At 37.5% G+C, this 19,008-nt stretch overlaps 1 protein-coding gene and 1 long non-coding RNA gene across 7 annotated transcripts in view; one reads left to right on the top strand and one right to left on the bottom strand.

Moving 5' to 3' along the window:
• IQCH (IQ motif containing H) overlaps window positions 1–19,008 on the bottom strand; it is a 184,537-nt gene that overhangs the window by 89,746 nt on the left and 75,783 nt on the right. For 2 of the 4 annotated variants that reach the window (XM_074327525.1, XM_074327523.1), the window contains exons 8-9: window positions 11,533–11,609; window positions 9,652–9,690 (exon numbers count right to left, since the gene is read on the bottom strand). The exons of 1 other annotated variant lie outside the window; for it this stretch is intronic. In XM_074327525.1, coding sequence (XP_074183626.1) covers window positions 9,652–9,690; window positions 11,533–11,609 — 116 coding nt within the window. Of the gene's footprint in view, window positions 1–9,651; window positions 9,691–11,532; window positions 11,682–19,008 lie in introns of all 4 variants that reach the window. One more of the 4 variants, XR_012494698.1, reaches the window with a different exon arrangement.
• The window catches only part of LOC141570566 (uncharacterized), a 75,531-nt gene continuing 67,044 nt past the window's right edge, over window positions 10,522–19,008 (top strand). For 2 of the 3 annotated variants that reach the window (XR_012494699.1, XR_012494701.1), the window contains exon 1: window positions 10,526–10,788. This is a non-coding gene — a long non-coding RNA (uncharacterized LOC141570566). Of the gene's footprint in view, window positions 10,789–19,008 lie in introns of all 3 variants that reach the window. The other variant, XR_012494700.1, reaches the window with a different exon arrangement.

Genomic DNA, 19,008 nt, shown 5'->3' on the forward strand with positions numbered 1-19,008 from the left:
ATTTTACTGTGTCCATGTCCGCGGTGAAACCACTATATTTCATTACTGAAACCTGTTGCGCTAGAAAATTAGATACTCTGGCCCATGGTGCAAACGTCCTGATGGCCTGGGGGGTGAGGGGGCATAGACGGTTCCAGCCCTGCCTGCTCCTCTGTAAGCCAGGTATCGGCTCACTGTGCTAATTGCTTCTTGCTTCAGGATTTAATGAACAGATTGTCTTTAATATGTCAACATTTTCAGATGTATAAATCTATCTTTACCAAGTTGTAAGATTATACTGTTCTCTGCATTTTGAAGAGTTCTCACAGAACTCAAAAAAAAAAAAAAAAAAGACCCAATTAATGTATCAATAACAATGATGCCACAGCTCTGTGTTGAGTTTTGCTGTTATATTGTTCATGCTTTGTCTTTATTCAACACATGTCAACTGATAGGAACTAACAGATTCAAGGCAGAAAGCTCTCTAAGAGAAAAGAACACCAAGAGATATATTTACCATAAAAGAACAATAAGCAAACACAATAAAGAAATGAATACATAAATTCTTCACATTCCTTTTCTTTTCTTAGGTTCCAGGCAGTGGAAGTAGACGATCATCTCAAGTAAAAACACCAAAACGCAAGTGTTAAGTCCAAAAGGGGCAATTTCCTTGAACGTTAGAACTGGACCTTACATAGCAGTGAGCTTTGTATACTTTTAACTTAGGAGTTGTTATAGGCATGAACAAAGGTGGGAAAAGCCCTCTTGCCAACACTCTAGCCCTTCCTGATCTAATCAAGGGGCCAAGAGAGAATGTAACCTGTTCGGTAAGTGGAACAAACACCTTCTTTTTGGATGGGCAAGAGAGAGAAGCAATGCCTGCTTGAGCAGACATCGGTGCTGGCAGGCGGAGCTGCAACTCCTGGTAGAAGACATGTGGCACAGGCTCCAACAGAAACAGCCTGTGGCTACACTTCTGCCTTCCTTCAAGAATGGGTTCTGATGACAGGAAGGTTAGACTTCAGAGAAGGATGACAGTGCTTCATCAGCGAGAACCAGACACGCAAAATAATCACAGATGGACATGTATGGAGCTGGCTGGTCCTGCCAGCTACATGTTTGATTCTGTCAACAAGACTCTGAGACTCCTATAAGAAGCACAATTATGGACGGGAGATTTGTTAGAGACTCTGGTCTCCTCGGAAATGTTAAAATATTTTTGAAGTTTTTTATCTGTAGAGTCATGTGGAATTGGAACCGTCAATGAAAATGGCGCAACCTTGGAAGAAGTTTTTGAAAGGAGGGGAGTCATAAGTCTCTCTCGGACAGAGCCTTTCTGTGGGGTCCGTCCAGGGCATTTACATACATCAGCAAATGCATTTAAGACCTTTTGAAAGCATAGCTATGGGGTGAGAGTGGGGTTACAGAATTTAATAGTGGCTCCTTTAGAACAAAGGATTACACCTCTCTACCTTCTTGGATGATATTCTAGTAAAGACCTGCTCTCAAAGGAAATACTCTTGGACATCAAATAGACCACTCAGGCACGGGCAAGCTATGGGTTTGGAGTCAGCTAAAGCATAACTGTAGTACATCTGTCACGGAGAATGCCACACTTGGGAGCACTTTAGACTTAGAGCAAGAAAAGACATGTCTCTCAAGAGAAAGGCTTCCCAAATTAAAGCAGTGCATCAGCATTGTGAGATCCATTGAGCAGGTAGAGACAAAGCTGTTTCACAGCCGGCTAGGAATAAGAGCCCTGATTAAAGGTCACGCCATGCTTCAGGTTCTGGTTCCATTATTCCTCCTTTACCATTTATCTCATGAACTTGTCTACAATTATTTCCTTCCTTCCTTCCTTCCTTCCTTCCTTCCTTCCTTCCTTCCTTCCTTCCTTCCTTCCTTCCTTTCCTCCCCTTCTTTCCTCTCTGCCTCCCTCCCTTCCTTCCCTTTTCTCTATCTTTCTCCTCTCCTGCCTCCCACCATCCTTCCCTCCCTTCTTTTTGGTTTAAGATATGCTGTGCTCGCCATGTGTTGTCACCAACTCAACAGCCACGTTGTTTCCTTCTAGTAGGGATGGCTCTCTGGCCCACAAACAGCTCACACCTGTGTCCGTGGCCTAATTATTAGCATCCTGCTCTAACTAACTGAGTCAACTAGCTGGGAAATGCTCTTCTTTATTTGCAAAGTGTAATCACTAATTAGGTAACTTTGAGAGTTTTTGGAGCAGTTATTTAGGGAAAATTCTAAATCTGAAACTAAAAGCAGGAAGGCAGGATGATGATTACAGGTGTCAGTAAGTCACAGATGTAAAGCAAGACAGAAAGACCCAGTGTGACCGTCTCAAATTTAGAATAAGTTCCATCAAGAAACATTCCAGAAGAAAAAAAAAAGGCATGTATTTCTAAGCTGAGTGTCATTATGAAAAATGTTATTTTCCTATGTGTGGGTGTAGGATGGAACCATAGCCAAGGATCTCTAAAGTGCATAGAACCAGGATCTCCTGGGGGTAAATGGTCAAGTACTTGGGATAATCCAACACGGATATCATCTTTAGAGAACGATTTGCCTAGAAAGATAGACTAAATTATTTTTGAATCTATAAGCTGATGTTCAGTTTCTCAAACACCCAACCGTGTCCATTAGTGTGATTAGATGAGGCGATTCCATTGTGTGAAAAAGAATAGGCTCCTCCTCCGTTATGACTCTGAGAACTTAGTCCAGAGCATGAGTGAAGTGACCCTCAGAGATGAAGCCTCATTATTCTCAGGGATGTCACCTGTCAGGCCGGTTCTTTAGTATTTGTTGAGGGTCCACAATGAGTTAAGCTTTGTACAGAACAGATGTCAAGACCTGAGCTTGTTAAAATTGTTAGGAAGATACATACAATATTTAGAGAGATTCGCTGAACTAAGCTGGGTCCAAGGACTCAGCATAATCAGTCCTGAATTGTAAAGTGTGAGGGATCCTGAAGGTCACCGGCCTTGCCTTTTACTCAACAGGCTATTAGGGGCCCAGGGAAACAACCCTTGGCCCTAAAGTCTCACTAACCTGGGATTAAGTCCACGCTCTGTCACTATCTGCTACGTACTTTTGGGAAAATTACCATCTGCCATGGACTGAATGTGTCCCCATAAAATTCATATGTTGAAGGCCTAGTCCCCAGTGTGATGGTATTTGGAAGTGGGGCCTATGAGAGGTAATTTGGTCATAAGGGCGGAGCCTTCACGATGAGATTAGTGTCCTTATCAGAAGAGACAAAAGAAAGGTCATCTCTCTCTCCACCATATGAAGATACAGCAAGAAGGTGGCCATTTGCAAATCAGGAAGAGAGCTCTCACCAGAACCCAGCCATCCTGGCCTCCTGACCTTGGACCTCTAGCTTCCAGAACTGTGAGAAACGAATATTTGTTGTTTAGGCCACCCAGTCTATCGTGCTTTGTTACGGCAGCCTGAGCTGACTTAGACAGCGTCCTCTCTGAACCTAAGTGTTTCTCATCTGTAAAAATGAGAGGTCCTTGTAGAGTTGCTGTGATGACCATAACATACGTAAAGAACCTTTCACACGCTTCATCTCCAGTCTCCGTGCTTATTACCACAGACGAGGAAACTGAAGCTCAGAGAGGTTAAGTGCCTTGCCCAAGATCACAGAGCTGGCTGCCATCCCCTACACCCCTACCACCCATGCCCACAGCCCTAATTATCTACAACTTCCCATATGACCCCTTACCAAGCTATGCTCTCCTTGCTCAGCCATCCTTTCACCATCTCCTACCTCAGAGCCAACCTGGCCTTGACCTGTTGTTCCTGTCTTATTTGGAAAGCAATCTGTTAAACTTACCTCTATGGACATGCTAACGAGCCATGGCATGGTGGACAAGTGATGGATTTGAAGTGAGAAGGCCTGGGACCTAGTCTGTCACCACCTCCCTTGGTGGCCTTGGGAAGTCACTTCTGTGGGGTTTCACTCAGGGTGCTCCTACTTTTGACACCCTCTGTACCTTCTGACTCAAGGAGGGTAATCCCTCCAGGGGTATCTGCTGTTTAATAAACTAGATTTAGTCAAGTCATCAAATCAAAGCCAACCATCTCTTCATGTACCATGAAAAATACCCAGGTTTTTTTTTTCTTTTTCTTTTTTTTTTCAGATAGGAAGCTCTTTCTAGCAACTTACAAACCACAATAGAGGAAGAGCTGTAAAGGTGGTCTTGGGGAAAGAACCCCCCAAAGAATAATATTCCAGTATTTTCGGCTGTGCAAATCAGCAAAGCAATCCTCAGTTCATAGGACCTAGCAACTGCATAAGCCTTGAGTGTCCATTAAAAGGGAGAGTCAGAGGCCTTACCCTTTATCATGAGAAATCAGAGGCAAAAATAGAGAACTCATTGAGTGGAGACATATAATCAAAGAGAATTGAGTGTCACTCAGATCAGCAGCAGTTTTCTAGGGATAATTTCTGCAATTGCTTTGAAAAGTATCCTTATTCAAATGACTCTTCCTGAACTCTGAAACACTTCTTGAGGAGAAAAAAAAAAAATCCGCATCCTAGATGCATTCTTATGGAACAAAAACACTCAATAGACCAATTCTGGCTGAAGATCAAACAGAATAAAATCAGGAAGATTTTAAAAAATAGATGGAGTATATTTTCAGTCAAATGTGAAATTTCCTTTTCTAGAGACACATGTAATTTTACTGCTGCATTGATTTCATCCTAATGTTCTCCGAGAGAATGTGACATATTTAAAAACCACTTGGGACAGTTATGATTGATGAGTGGAACCTGCTGGGGATATACAGGGAATCTGTCAGGATGGGCAACAAAAGCAGCCTGAATTCCTAGTTTCCTGAGAAAAGACACATCCTCATTTTCTCTATAGGTAAAGGCAAAAGAGCAAGCTTCAAAAAGGACCTCTATTATCACCAAAGTAAAGCTTCCCATTACAATTTTCCCGAGGAAAATTGGGTGCATAACAAGGCGTTGATCACAGATCACTAAAGAACACTCACAGAATTCTCAAACTACCCCACCTTTTCACACCCTCTATACCTACATATGTATTCTGTTTTATTTTAATTCATAGCATTTGTCACTATCTGACATTATATTAAATATCTGTTTGTTTTCTGCTTCCCTCACTAGAATGTAAGTCCCACGAGGGCAAAGACTTGGTTTGTTTTGTTCACTGCTGTATCCGCAGTGCCTAGTATATTGCCTGACATATGATAAAAGCTCAATAAAGATTACTGGAATGAATAAATGAACAAATGAATGAATGAATAGTAAAATTTAAGCTCATAGCCGCTTTCGGCTGGGTTTACAGCACAAAGCTGTTCTAGGATTACAGAAGTTATTTGCAAACTCATAGCTTGAGTTTTGGAGCACTAATAGAAAGTCTGAAAATGTCCACACCCTTTGACCAAGGAGTTTCACCACTAAGATTTAGCCTAAATGCAAAGATTTATGTACAAATATGAGATGTGTTCACAGTAGTTTTATTTACAGCAGAGAAAAACGAAATGATTTCATTATTTATTAATAATGATAATTTGATATTTATAATTTAATGTCCATCAATGGGATAATGGCTAAGAAAATTATGGCATATCTTTAAGAAAGAATATTATAGTTATTAATATGTTTTATTAAGAGTTTAAAATCATATGTATAAAGGCTTATGATAAATTGTTAGGCTAAAAGAGTAAAATCACAGTTGAACATACAGTATGATACCAACCAAGGGATATGCCAAAGCTTAAATAATGCCCTAAGTGTTGTGGTATTACAGAAAAATTGTTTCTTGCATACTTTGGCATTTTTTTTCTCCTTTCTAAACTTTCCAAATTTTCTATGAATGATTAGGTCATAATTTGATAAATAAAAGATATAAACTAAAAATGTAAAGATTTTATTTTGTGGCTTCCTGATAATTTAACCTTTTTTCTGGTGTATATAAGTAAAATTGTTAGTCACATGCAATAAAAATGTACAGTTAGGTTATGCTATGAAGGGAAGTAAAAACAATTTTATAGATTTTTTTTCTTGTCAATTACTTTGTGCAAGAAAAAATGTTTTGCAAATAAAACTACATGGTTTTAATTCACCTCAAAAGTTTCATGTCAAAAATGCATAGATGAGGGTGGCAATTTCTAATAAATTAGAGAAAATGAAAAATGGTTTTAAGAAATTCCACAGTTTTTTGTTTTCAGATTTTTTCTATTCTTACTTTAAGACGATAAATTTAATTAGGTTTCATGAGGGAAAGAGAGTCTAAAAGAGAAAAGTATTGCGTTGGACTTGCTTTTGAACCTCTCATCTTGTATCTCTCGCAGAGCTCTAATTCTTGTCAGAGTATGACCTCACTCTCTTGAGCTCTGTAGGGAAGACCAGAAAGGAGACTGGATTGTGCGGGAAGCACACAGCTAACCCGGGAGCCACTCTGCACTCTTCACGAGGTAGGCTGAATCATCCACTGTGTACATATGACATCGTGGAGCCCAAAGTGCTGCTAGACATCCCCTGGTGCTTTTCAAAGTACGGGTTTGTAAGCCTGGAACACTTTGTTCAAAAACAATATAATTTGATGGTAAAGAGGTGAAACAGTTAACAGAGCAGCTGTGGGTGTGAGGGGCTGAGAGCCCCAGCTGTTGGGAACTTCTGCTTTTCTCCTTATCCTGAGGGAATTGGGTGAGCCTTGTACAGGATGTAGAAGCTCTTTTCAAACCACTGATGTGGCCTGATCTCCTCCTTATCTAGGTGGGGGAAATGAGACTAGATAGGGGCAGTGATGAGTTCAATGTACACATGTTGTTTGATTAAAATAGTTCAGCTGACTTACGTATAAAATAATAACAGTTTTCTAACAAGAAGATTAAGACTGTATGTTGGAAAAATACTAAAGAAAGTAACAATATAACAAAGTGACTAAGAGAAGCAAGACCCTAAATTTGACATTAAAATGTAATTATCCAAACCTATTCTTTCTACACCAAAGGAAATTTTACAACAGAGTTAAGTTTAGGAAATAGGATTTTTCTTTATTTTTTCTTCTTTTACTTAGAAAAAAGTCTTGAAAATACAGAAAAGTATAGAGGTCAATATAAAAAACTGCCAGGAAAACATGTTAACCTTTTGTCTTCTTTGTTTTATACACTGGGGGTGCCAAAAAAATGTATACAAGTGGACACTTGGGTCAACATTGCTTAAGCAGCAGTTCGCCGTAATCAGAAGTGTCTGGATGTTGACGGTAACCACTTTGAGCACCTCTTGTAATTCCATGTTTATAAAAGACTGGGTCTTATATTAATTTTTGTTCCAAAAGATGCACTAGAGCTGATGGTCCAGCTAGGTCTTTTTTTCAGGGAAACACAGTTGCAGAAGTCAAACGTGACTGGTATTCATCTTTTGTTACCAGTATATATTGAGTATTACAATTTTAATACAGTTTTCCTTTCTTAAAATGTATATACATGTTTTTGGCACCCTCTGTCTGTTTGCTTGTTTTACTCATGAGATAGATTTTTATTATCAAAATATTAATTAAAATTAAGTGGATCTTAACATAGTTGTTGACATGCCTGTCTTGAGATAATAAAACAATTTATTTGCTGAGAGAGGCAATTTTAGCAACTTAAAACCTTTAAATTAGATTCTTGAAAATAAAGGCCTCGGATATCTTGAAATTACTACAAACTTTACTACGGTTTATTATTTTATTCCTTGGATCCTTGTGCAGAGCCTGACTGACTCTGATGTATCATTCAACTTCTTGAGTTTTGATTATTTGGTTAACTGATCTAGAAGATAGGAAAGGCTGTTAAAGTTAGAGCCAAAAAAGCAGATATAATAGCAGAGGTGACAACTGCTGGCCTGAAATCTAAGGAAACAAACAAACAAACAAAAAAACCCCAGAAACTGGTTACATGCATGACACAGAAAATATTAAATTACATTAGGGAGGCAGATATATAATATCTTTTAGAAAGAGTCCCATCAAAAATGATTGAATTTTTAAAAAATTTCTAATGCCTTGGGGCTCTGGCTGTCACATAGTCCAGTTTTGTACTCTGGCTCTGTCACTTACTAGTTGGGTGACCTTCTATGTATCAGGGTCCCCCCAGTAAAGTGGGAATAATAATAGTACCTTCTGCATAGAGATATTGTGAAAATGAGATATTCCACGTAAAACGTGAGAACAGTACCTTAACTGTGTAGAGAGTTCATCACCCAGGATGTGGAGAGGGTACAAACTCTGGAACTTCACTCTGTCATTTGGATCCTTCACAGCCCTTTACCAGCTGTGTGGGCCCGGGGACAATGACAGCACAAAGGTTTGGGGGCTACTGTGAGCATTCAGCGGGTATTGGATGGCTCTAAGAAAACGTTCATTCTACATTAGCTGTTATAAATATTCCAGACAAATAATGCCTTAGTATTCCTAAAGCACATCCTATTTTTAAAATGCAGGAGCAAGCTCACAATTTCTCTCAGCAAGAAATCAAGGGAAGCTAGAGGAAGGATCTAACTGCATTGATTAGTTTACCTAGAAGCAATTTGTCTGGGTTCTGGACTGTCTGCCCTCGCTGTGGTAAATACAGCACTGCTTAATCACAGCTCTTCAGGAGTATAAGGAGACCCCAAAGGGGGGCTATTTTTCCTTAAAAAGGGGTGACTAAGCTCCCTCTGAAATTCTTACTGATAAGATCACTGAGAAAGGGAGGCCTAGAAGATGCTCTTAAAAATAGACATGTAGTCACAGGAGCTGGAGTACAGCATAAGGCAGACAGTCAATGGTATTGCAACAGTTACGTAAGATGTCAGAGGGGTAGTAGCTTGAGGGAGGGGGGTTAGCACGTTGTGAGGGGTGTCAATGTCTAACTAGTATGTTGTTTTGCACACATGAAAATAATAATAAAAAAACCAGACCAATGAATTTGATAACACATGCTTCATAGTTCCAAAGCACTTTCACGTGTGACATTAACTCCTCTAACCCCTCACAGTCACCTTTTGAGAAAGGAGGAGTTATTCCCATGGGTCAGGGGAGGAAAGGGAGACACAGGGAATCTAAGTGACTTGCTCAGGGTTCCTCTATTACTAGTAAGAGGAGAATACGGCTATTTCCTGCTTCTAGTTCAGAACTTTTATTACCCATGCATGGACGCAGGGAATGTTCCGGGCGGGCACGTGCTTGCTGTATTGTAAGAATTATTTCATTTTTCCAACCTTTTTGTTATCTTATTTGTCTTAGTCAGCTTAGCTCTAAATCTCATACCCTTACCTATTATATCATATGAGCTGGGGGACAACTAAAATTTTTTAACATTTTATTTCTTTTGCAGTGCACTTTTAAAAGATGGAAGTCTTAGATTGAGGTTGAAGACTGATGTGACTCAGCCCAATTTTGAGTACGCAAAATCACTTGTTTGGACTGAAGCCTGAGAATCAATTCAGTCCCAACAGAGGGAAAAAAAAAGGTTTTCCACTTTAAATGAACCGGCTTTTTTTCCCCCTGACCACATGATGTAATTTCTTTTATAAAAGAAGAGCGAAAGAACTTTTGTTACCATCTCCAGCTGTCAAACCTGCCTCCCATGCTTTTGCCCTGCAGCAAAAGGAAGGGACATCAGGTGACAGACCCCAAATTTCCACTAGTCACACAAATTACAGACCTTCTTATCACGATGTACTCTTGATCTTTTGCCTTTCCCCTACAATGAAGAAGGAGACACAGTTTAAATCGAAAATGACTCTTCATGGGCAATTTTACAAAACATTAGAAGGCCCAGTCTCTCCCCAGCCCCTCCCCCCGCACTTCCCGGCTTCCCCTGCTGGGCCAGCCTGTTCCCTCTTTCTATACAGGCGGGAGCTAATAATTAGAAAGACGTTTCCCACCCCAGACAATGATGCTCTGCTTGCCAAGGGCACTGTTTGCTTTGAAGAAAGAATTCAACAAAGTCAATATTTACCAAAACAACTATAATCAGGTGCCAAGTCCCACTTGGAAGGGACCCCCCAGAAATATTTACAAGAAAGGGCTTCTCTGTGTGGCGCCACACTGCCCAGTGCTGGGGCCTGATCCGTGGTCTCTTCTGGCTCTAGCATGAGGCCAAGCATGTCACAGCCTTTCTCTTAGCCTTTTCACTTCCATGCTAGGACACTTTGCACAGGGTATATGAATAATTACATTTGCTATTGAAGAGTCCATTCAGAAACGTGACAATTCCAGACCCCAGGAAAGGGTCTTTAAATATTACTGCTTCTAGCAGTAGGGAAAAAGCTTTGTGAAGTCAATAGAGAGGAAATTAAAGGTAGGGTTCATTAGCACTCAGAAAATGTTTAAAAAAAATTTTTAAGCTTTTACTTTTTTAAGCTTACTGTTTAAAACCTAGTCATCTTTGTATTACCTGTAGATCTGTTATCTGTAAAACTATGGGATCTAAGAGCTCCAACACGGTGGGAATCAAAACAGGTGCCCCCGTTTGTTCCCATTATGCACATTAGCCCATGGCCTTCACACAGCCTGTTAAACAGCTGAATTTGAAACAATAATGGTGCAGGCCAAATGCTAGCCTGAAGGCTTGTCTGTCTTGGGATTTGGCCATTTACATTGATTTTTCTTTTTTTTTACCCACATTTTTTCATGAAACACAAATATTTGCCATGGCAACTGGGGTGTCACATGACACGCTGCTACATAAACAGCTTGGAAATCTCTTCAGAGGAAATAGCCCACCCGTGCTGCAAATACAGTGAAAACCTCTTGAGGAAGATTTGGGCGTTCAAAGATGAAGGTCTGGGAAGAACAGGTAACAGTCTACTATGTAGACACAGTGGCTTAATTTCTTCTGTGTCGCTCTTCACTTTCTCTTTCTTTTTTGTTTTTTTCATGGAAGCAGCTTGTAAACATGACCACGTAGGGTAAGCCCAGAAAAAGACACTGCCAGCTGTCTCCTTTCTATGGTGAAAACTTTCAATGATCACAAGTCTGCCTGTGGCTCAAAACATGAGAAAGCAAGCTAGAGAAGTCCAGCACCTTCAATACCAGGAGAACCTCCATGAGGATAAATATATTGTACTGTGAGGTCCTAATGTTAGAGAATACGAAATTCCTTCCCCTTTCTTGTTAAGATATCTGTGCAAAAATGGGAGAGCTTGCTTTTTTATCTTATGCTTAAAAACAAATGAAATACAGCAAAACCTCACAATAACATACCTTATGCAACACAAATTTGGATATGAAGCAATAGCTATTGTAGTCCAGATTCCTGGACTCTTGAGTAGCTATCGGTGTAGGTCAATTCCATCACGTAATCTCATAATAATTTGACCTGATTGATATTTTTTAGATCCCACCGATAATGTCATAGTAGAGTTTACTTGCATAACAATCCTTCCTTGTAAAATCAAATACACGCTAGCAACAGCTGAAATAGTATTTATTTCTACGTGAAAGGTACAACTCTATAACATGTGTGTATTAGCAAAAGAAAATCTCACTGAGAATATCATAAATAAGAACAATTTTCTCCCATTAGCTAGAAATACGATACCTTGGATCTTTGTTTTCTGTGAGAGATCTTCACTTCTTCTGGAGTTGGCTGTGGTTTCTGAGGTGCAGCAAAAGGGGCTGTGGATGGAGGTAGCGCAAAGTTACCTCTTCCGGGAAGAGAGGCTGAGTCACTGCGTTAGTGCTTTGCACCTTGAAAGTCAAATGGCTTTGTCACCCATTGGCTGTTTACTACAAGTCTTTCCTGTATCAATTCAATGAAACGCTTGTGATCATTGACTTCAGAAGGAAAGCAAAACCCATGGGAGGACAACAGTTCCATCAGAATATAAGGTCAGCTTGCCTTCTGCAAACTGCCTAAGTGAAAAGGAAAATTTTAGAAGAAGGCAAATTAGAGAGGAGCGTTTGTCTTATAAAAGGTTTCACTGTAAGATTTCTTTAAGTAGCTATATTCCCAAGTTCGTTTAAAAGGTAAATTAATATAACTACATATGATGGACTATTCTATTGTGCAGTCATTAAAGATGATTCTAAAGAATTTAAATGGCTTGAAGAAATAATGCAAGTGAAAAATACAGTAAATATTATTTTTTTAATTAATTAAATCTCTAAGCAATAACTTTTGGAGAACACATCTAGACCATGTATAGCATGTGAGCCTACGTGTAGACAGTTCTTGGGAGATAAATTACATCCCTTCTGTTGCCTGGCAGCAAACCCAAATGCCCTTTACAAACAGCCCAAGTATTACATTCTCAGGAGAGAAGAATCTTTACACTAATCTTTCCAAGAAAAAGAACAAATAATTTAGTTAAATAGTTAACAGTCAAAGAAGTGAGGCTTCTTTCAGCTCACTTCCTTAGTCAATCCCTTTTCTGTCATTTCTATAGCAACAATCTTAGAATTGACAGATGTTGATCAAATACAGCACATTAGTATACAATTTAGAATCCCACCTTAAGGACTCAGTTCTCTCACATTGCCTCAACTGGACTGGCATGGAATATCTTCAGTCATCTCTTAAAAAGCAGCAGGAATTCCAGAGTCTTATCACTAAAAATCTCCAAAAGGGAATTTGCTGCATCTGACCCAGGTACCACTTCTCTGGTGTCCTTAGCGTCTCGCAAGCCTCCCTGTCTGTGAGACTGCACCTGGTCAGTCGGCAACAGTGTATGAAGACTCCATTTCAAACCTGCAAGGCTTTGCGTTGACCTCTGTGCTCTTCTGCTCTGCGGTCCACTTGGATTTGGCTCTGCCACTCTGAAGGCCAGTCCACACCCTGTACCCAGACGGGTTTGCACGCACAGATTCCCCCAATAAAGCCTGTTATTCCTGAATCTGCAGGCCCAGTACACTGTTTAATTTTCAGATTCCCACAGCCAAGTGAAATTTATGGTTAAATTCCCATGTTGAAACAAAATAGCAGCTGAAGTTTTCAAGTAGGCATAATTTTAACAGAATTTTAGTAAAATTTTAATGAAATTTGGTAGGATAATGATCTCAAAGATTTGTCATTTCACAGTCCACAGTTAACGGTGTCTCTAAAAAAAAGTTTTTAAAGTTTTTCTTAGTTACATGTAGAAATTCTGTCACTAAATTATAACTTCATGTAGCTTTGGATTTTATGAGACACATGTATTTGAAGAATGTGTCTGCGTCTTCAACAAAATTGTTACCCAAGGCACTGCCAATTTTGCTACTAAATTTCCCTTCTGGAAAAATGTGTATTATAAATTTTGCCAGAGTTAATGTCAGGGAGAAAAAACTTGTCTTTTTGGATAAACTTATATACTTCTGTGGCAGTTATTGATTTGTGCCTGGCAAGTAGCCATGCCCTTTCCTTCCTTGCTAATTTTAGAAGCTCAGTTTTTTCAGGGTAACAATGTACCCAGCACCTAGGGTTGCCAAATTTAGGGGGGAAAATTAAAGGACATGTAGTTAAATTTTAATTTTAAATAAACACAAATAACATTTTAGTATAAGTATGCCCTGAATATTAAATACATTTAATATCCAACAAAGAGCAGAGTTTTCATGAACGCCTTGGACCAAGCATAACTTATCATACTAAGTATATGTCCCAAATCTTAACCCTAACCCTATCCCTGGACATTCACTTTTCTAGCCTTTCTTGTAGCTAACAGTGGCCATGTGACAAGTGAGTAGTAAGCAGAAGTCCGTCCAGGGGCTTCTGGGAAGAGACTGGCAACGCTATTTCCCCCTCTTCCTGCCTGGAATGTGAACATTAAGTCCCAGAGCTGCAGGAGACAGCTTAGAGCCAAGAGGGCAGGCATGAAGATGAAATCAAAGAGGCTAAAGAGTGTGAAGCAGAAAGAGAGCTGTTACAACCCTGTTGGTCAGCACCACTAGTCCTAGACTGCCTACTTCCTGATGTCCTACCGTGTTTCCCGGAAAATAAGAGCTAGCTGGACCATTAGCTCTAATGCGTCTTTTGGAGCAAAAATTAATATAAGACCAGGGAATTACATTATATTATATTATATTTCACTATATATTATATAAGACCCAGTCTTATATTATAATAAAATGAGACCGAGTCTTATATTAATTTTTGCTCCAAAAGACACATTAGAGCTGATGGCCTGGCTAGGGCTTATTTTCGTGGAGACACAGTATGTATGAGACAAATGACCCTCATTGTTTAAGCCAGTGGTAGATGGGGTTGCTGATATTTGCAGTCACGTGCATTCCTAACTAATACCCCTTGCTCCCTCCCTCTATTCTTTGTTCTTACTGCGTGTGCTAAGGCCTCAAGGACAGTGTTCAATAGTGGTGGCAGTAGTGGTCATCCTTGAACTATCTCTGCTTTTAGTGGATAAATATGTAGAAGGCTTCTCAAGTTTCGTTACTAAGAATGTTGTTTGAAAACAATGATCAGGTTCAGAAAATTCTACTTCTACTCTGCTCATAGGTTTTTTTTCCCCTTATCATTAATGTTGAATTGTATTGAATGATTTTTTTTTTTCATTTTGGCATATATTGAGATGATCATAGGGTTTTTCTTTTTCAATGTGTTAATATGGTAAATTATGTTGTTAAATTTTTCTAATATTGACTCTTCCTTACATTCTTCCTTGATCAAGATGAATGTATAAAAATACTGCTAACTTTTATTTAGAATGTTTGTTTCTATGAGATTGATCTCTATATATATTTTTCTTGCACTGTCCTCATGCAGTTTTGGTATCAAAGGTTATAGTAGTTTCATAAAATCAGATGGTAAATTTTCCTTTTTTTCTCTTTCTATGAAATAGTATAAAATAAGAATTACCTAATCCTTTAAAGTTGGTAAACCTTGCCTATAAAAGGCCTGAAGCCTTTTTTCCTTCTGGTATATTTTTGTATGTGTGCATGTGTACACATGTCTGTGTGTGTGTCTAAGACAGATATATTTGACTACAAATTCAAATTATCTAATGAAACTGTTTTCTTTATGTTTTCTGCTTTTTCTTGAGTTAATTTTGGCAAGTTAGATTTTTCTAGGAAATTTTTCATGTTATTTAGAAATATATATTGGCATAAAGTTACCACACTATGATTTTAAAAATATTCTATGTATCTGTAGTATCTATCTTAATATTATTTATTCATGCCTTCTTTTTAAAATTTCAGCTTTATTGAGGTATTCTTGACAAAATTGTAAGATATTTTAAGTGTACATTGTGGTGATCTGATATATGCATATATTGTGAAAGGATTCCCACATTTGGTTAATTAACATATCCATCACTTCACATTTTAATCTTTCTTTTATTAGTGAGAACATTTAAGTTCTACTTTCTTAGCAAATTTCAATGATAAAATACAGTCTTATCAACTATAAACTATTGTCACTATGTTTTACACGATATCCTCAGACATTCTTCATCTTATAGCTGAAAGTTTGCATCCTTTCACCAACGTTTTACCTATTTCCCCACCCCTCTAAGCCCCTAGCAACCACTTTTCTACTCTCTGTTTCTGAGTTTGACTTTTTTTTTTTCAGATTCCACTTATTTGTGATATGATGCAGTATTTAACTTGTCTGGTTTATTTCACTCAGCATAATACCCTCCAGTTTCAGCCATGTTGTCGCAAATGCCAAGATCTTTTTTTAAGGCTGTATAATAGTCCATTACATATGTCAGTATGCCTATATCTATACATATCACATTTTCATTATCTATTCATCTATCAACAGACACTTAAGTTGTGTCCATACCTTGGCTATTGTGAATAATGCTGAAGTGAACACGGGGGTACAGATATCTCTCAAGATAATGAAGTCATTTTCTTTGGATATATACTCAGAAATGGGGTTGCTGGATCATATGGTAATTCTATTTTTAATCTCTTGAGGAACCTCTGTACTGTTTTCCATAGTATCTTTACCAGTTTACATTCCTACCAACAATGTACAGTGATTCCCTTTTCACTACATCCTTGCTGGCATTTGTTGTTTCTTGTTTTTTTGATGACAGCCATTCTAACAGGTATGAGGTGTTATCCCATTGTGGTTTTGATTTGCATTTCCCTGATGATTAATGGTGTTGAGTACCTTTCATAACCCCGTTGACCATTTGTATTCTTTGGAAAAATGTCTATTCAGGTTCTTTGCCCATTTTTTAATTGGGATATTTATTTTTTTGTTATTGAGTTGTATGAGTTTCTTATATATTTGTATATTAACCCTTTATCAGATATGTGGTTTGCACATATTTTATCCCATTCCATAGATTGCCTTTTCATTTTGTTGATGGTTTCCTGTGCTGTGCCTGAGCACTTTAGTTTGATGTAGTCTTGCTTGTTTATTTTGTCTTTTGTTGCCTTTGCTTTTCATGTCAAATCCAAAAAATCATTGCCAAGATCAATGTCAAAAAATCATGCCAAGAGCATACTCTTCAAGCTTTCTTCTAGGAGTTTTATAACTTTAGGTCTTATATCCAAGTCTTTAATCAATTTTGAGTTGATTTTTGTGTATGGTATAAGATAGGTGTCCAGTTTCATCCTTTTTAATGTGGCTGTCCAGTTTTCCCAATGCCATTTATTAGAGATTATTCTTTCCCCATTGTATAGTCTTGAATCCTTTGTCAAAAGTTAATTGACCATGAAAACATGTTATGTACTATTGACCTATATGTCTGCTTTTGTGCCAATACCATACTGTTTCTATTCCTACAGCTTTGTTATATAGTTTGGAATCAGGAAGTGTGGTGTCTCCAGTTCTGTTCTTCTTTCCCAAGATAACTTTTGCTATTTGGGGGGTCTCTTGTGGATCTATAAGAATATTAGGATTTTTTTGTTCTGTTTCTGTGAAAAAATGCCTTTCAAATTTTAACAGGGATTGCACTGAGTCTGTAAATTGGTTTGTGTAGCATAGCCATTTTAACAATATTAAGTCTTCCAACACGGAATATCCTTCCATTTATTTGTGTCCTCTTCAATGTCTTTCATCAGTGTTTTGTAGTTTTCAATGTACAGATCTTTTGCCTCCTTGTAATCAAAATACTTATTCCTAAGTATTTTACTTTTTATGATGTTATTGTAAATGGGATTGATTTCTTCATCTGTCTTTCTGATAGTTCATTGTTAGTATATAGAAATGCAGCTAATTTTTGTATATTGAGTTTTTACCCTGCAACTTTACTGAATTCATTTATTAGTTCTAACTGGTTTTTGGTGATGTCTTTAAGGTTTTCTATATATAATATCCTGTCGTCTGCAGAGAAAATTTGACTTCTTCCTTTCTGATTTAAATGTCTCTTATTTATTTTTCTTGCCTAATTGCTTTGGCTAGGACTGCTAGACTTTATTCACTTTTATGTTGAATAAAAGTAGCAAGAATGGCTTATCCTTGTTTTGTTCCTTATTATAGAGGAAAAGTTTTTAGCTTTCCACCATTGAGTATAATGTGAGTTGTGGGCTGTCACATATGGCTTTATTATGTTGAAGTACATTTCTCCTATATCTGATTTGTTGAGAGTTTTTACCATGAAAGGATGTTGAATTTTGACAAATGCTTTTTCTATGTCTATTAAGATGATCATATGACTTTTATCCTTAATTTTGTTAATGTGTATCATATTTATTGACTGATATATGTTGAACAATTCTTGAATCCCAGGAATAAACCCCACTTGATCATGATGTATGATCCTTTTAATGTGCTGTTGAATTCAGTTTGCAAGTATTTTGTTGAGAATTTTTGCATCTGTGTTCATCAGGCATATTGGCCTGTAATTTTCTTTTTTTGGAGTGTCCTTGTCTGGCTTTAATATAAGGGTAATGCTTGCCTTATAAAATGAGTTTTGAAATGTTAACTCCTCTTCCATTTCTTGGAAGAATTTGAGAAGGATTGGTATTAACTTTTCTTTAAATGCTCGGTATAATTCACCAGTGAAGCCATCTAGTCCCGTACTTTTCTTTATTGGGAGATTTTTTTATTACTGATTCAATCTCCTTAGTAGTAATTTGTCTGTTCAGATTTTCTATGTTTTCATGATTCAGATTGGGTATATTTATATTTATAGGAATTTATATGTTTCTTTAAGGTTATCTAATTATTGTTGTATAATTGTTCATAGCAGTTGCTTAGCTGCTTAATATTTCTGTATTATCAATTTCAATGTCTCCTCTTTCATTTCTGATTTTATTTGAGTCTTTGTTTTTCCTTAGCCTAGCTAAGGTTTTGCCAATTTTATTTATTTTTTAGATAAAACAGTTTTTTGTTTCATTGATATTTTCTCTTGTTTTTCTAGTTTCTATTTCATTTATTTTAACTCTGATCTTTGTTAGTTTCTTCCTTCTAATTTTGGGCTACGTTTGTTCTTCTTTTTCTAGTTCCTTGGGATGTAAAGTTATGTTGTTTATTTGAGATCTTTCTTTTTCTTCATGTAGGTGTTTATTGCCATGAACTTCTCTCTTAGAACTGCTTTTGCTGCATCCCATAAGTTTTGGTATGTTGTGTTTCCACTTTCATTGGTGTCAAGATTTAAAAAAATTTTTTTCCCTCTGATTTCTCATTTGATCCATTGTTTTTACAGGAGCATGTTATTTAATCTGCACACATTTGTGAATTTTCCAGTTTTCCTTTGTAGTTGATTCCTAGTTTCATATCAATCTGATCAGAAAAGAAGCTGGTATGATTTCAATTGTCTTTATTAAAACTTGTCTCAATTTTTATTTTTCTAGTGACTAGTGATGTTAAGAATTCATGTGTCTATTTATCATCCGCATTTCTTTTTTGGTAAAATATCTGTTCAAATCTTTTGTCCATGATGTTATTGGGTTGCTTGTTTTCTTATTATTGAATTTTGAAGAGTTCTTTACATTTTCTGGATAAAAATTCTTTATTAAGTATGTGTTTTGAGTATTAACTTACATCCTGTAGCTTTTCATTCATTTTCTTTTCTTTTCATTTTCTTAACACTTTCAAAGGGCAAAAAATTTAAACTTTGATGAAGTTCAATATGTTGTTTTTCTTCTCTTATGGATTATGCTTTTGGTGTGGTATCTAAGA

The sequence above is a fragment of the Rhinolophus sinicus genome, linkage group LG03, assembly GCF_036562045.2.
Source record: "Rhinolophus sinicus isolate RSC01 linkage group LG03, ASM3656204v1, whole genome shotgun sequence".
Taxonomy (NCBI): domain Eukaryota; kingdom Metazoa; phylum Chordata; class Mammalia; order Chiroptera; family Rhinolophidae; genus Rhinolophus; species Rhinolophus sinicus.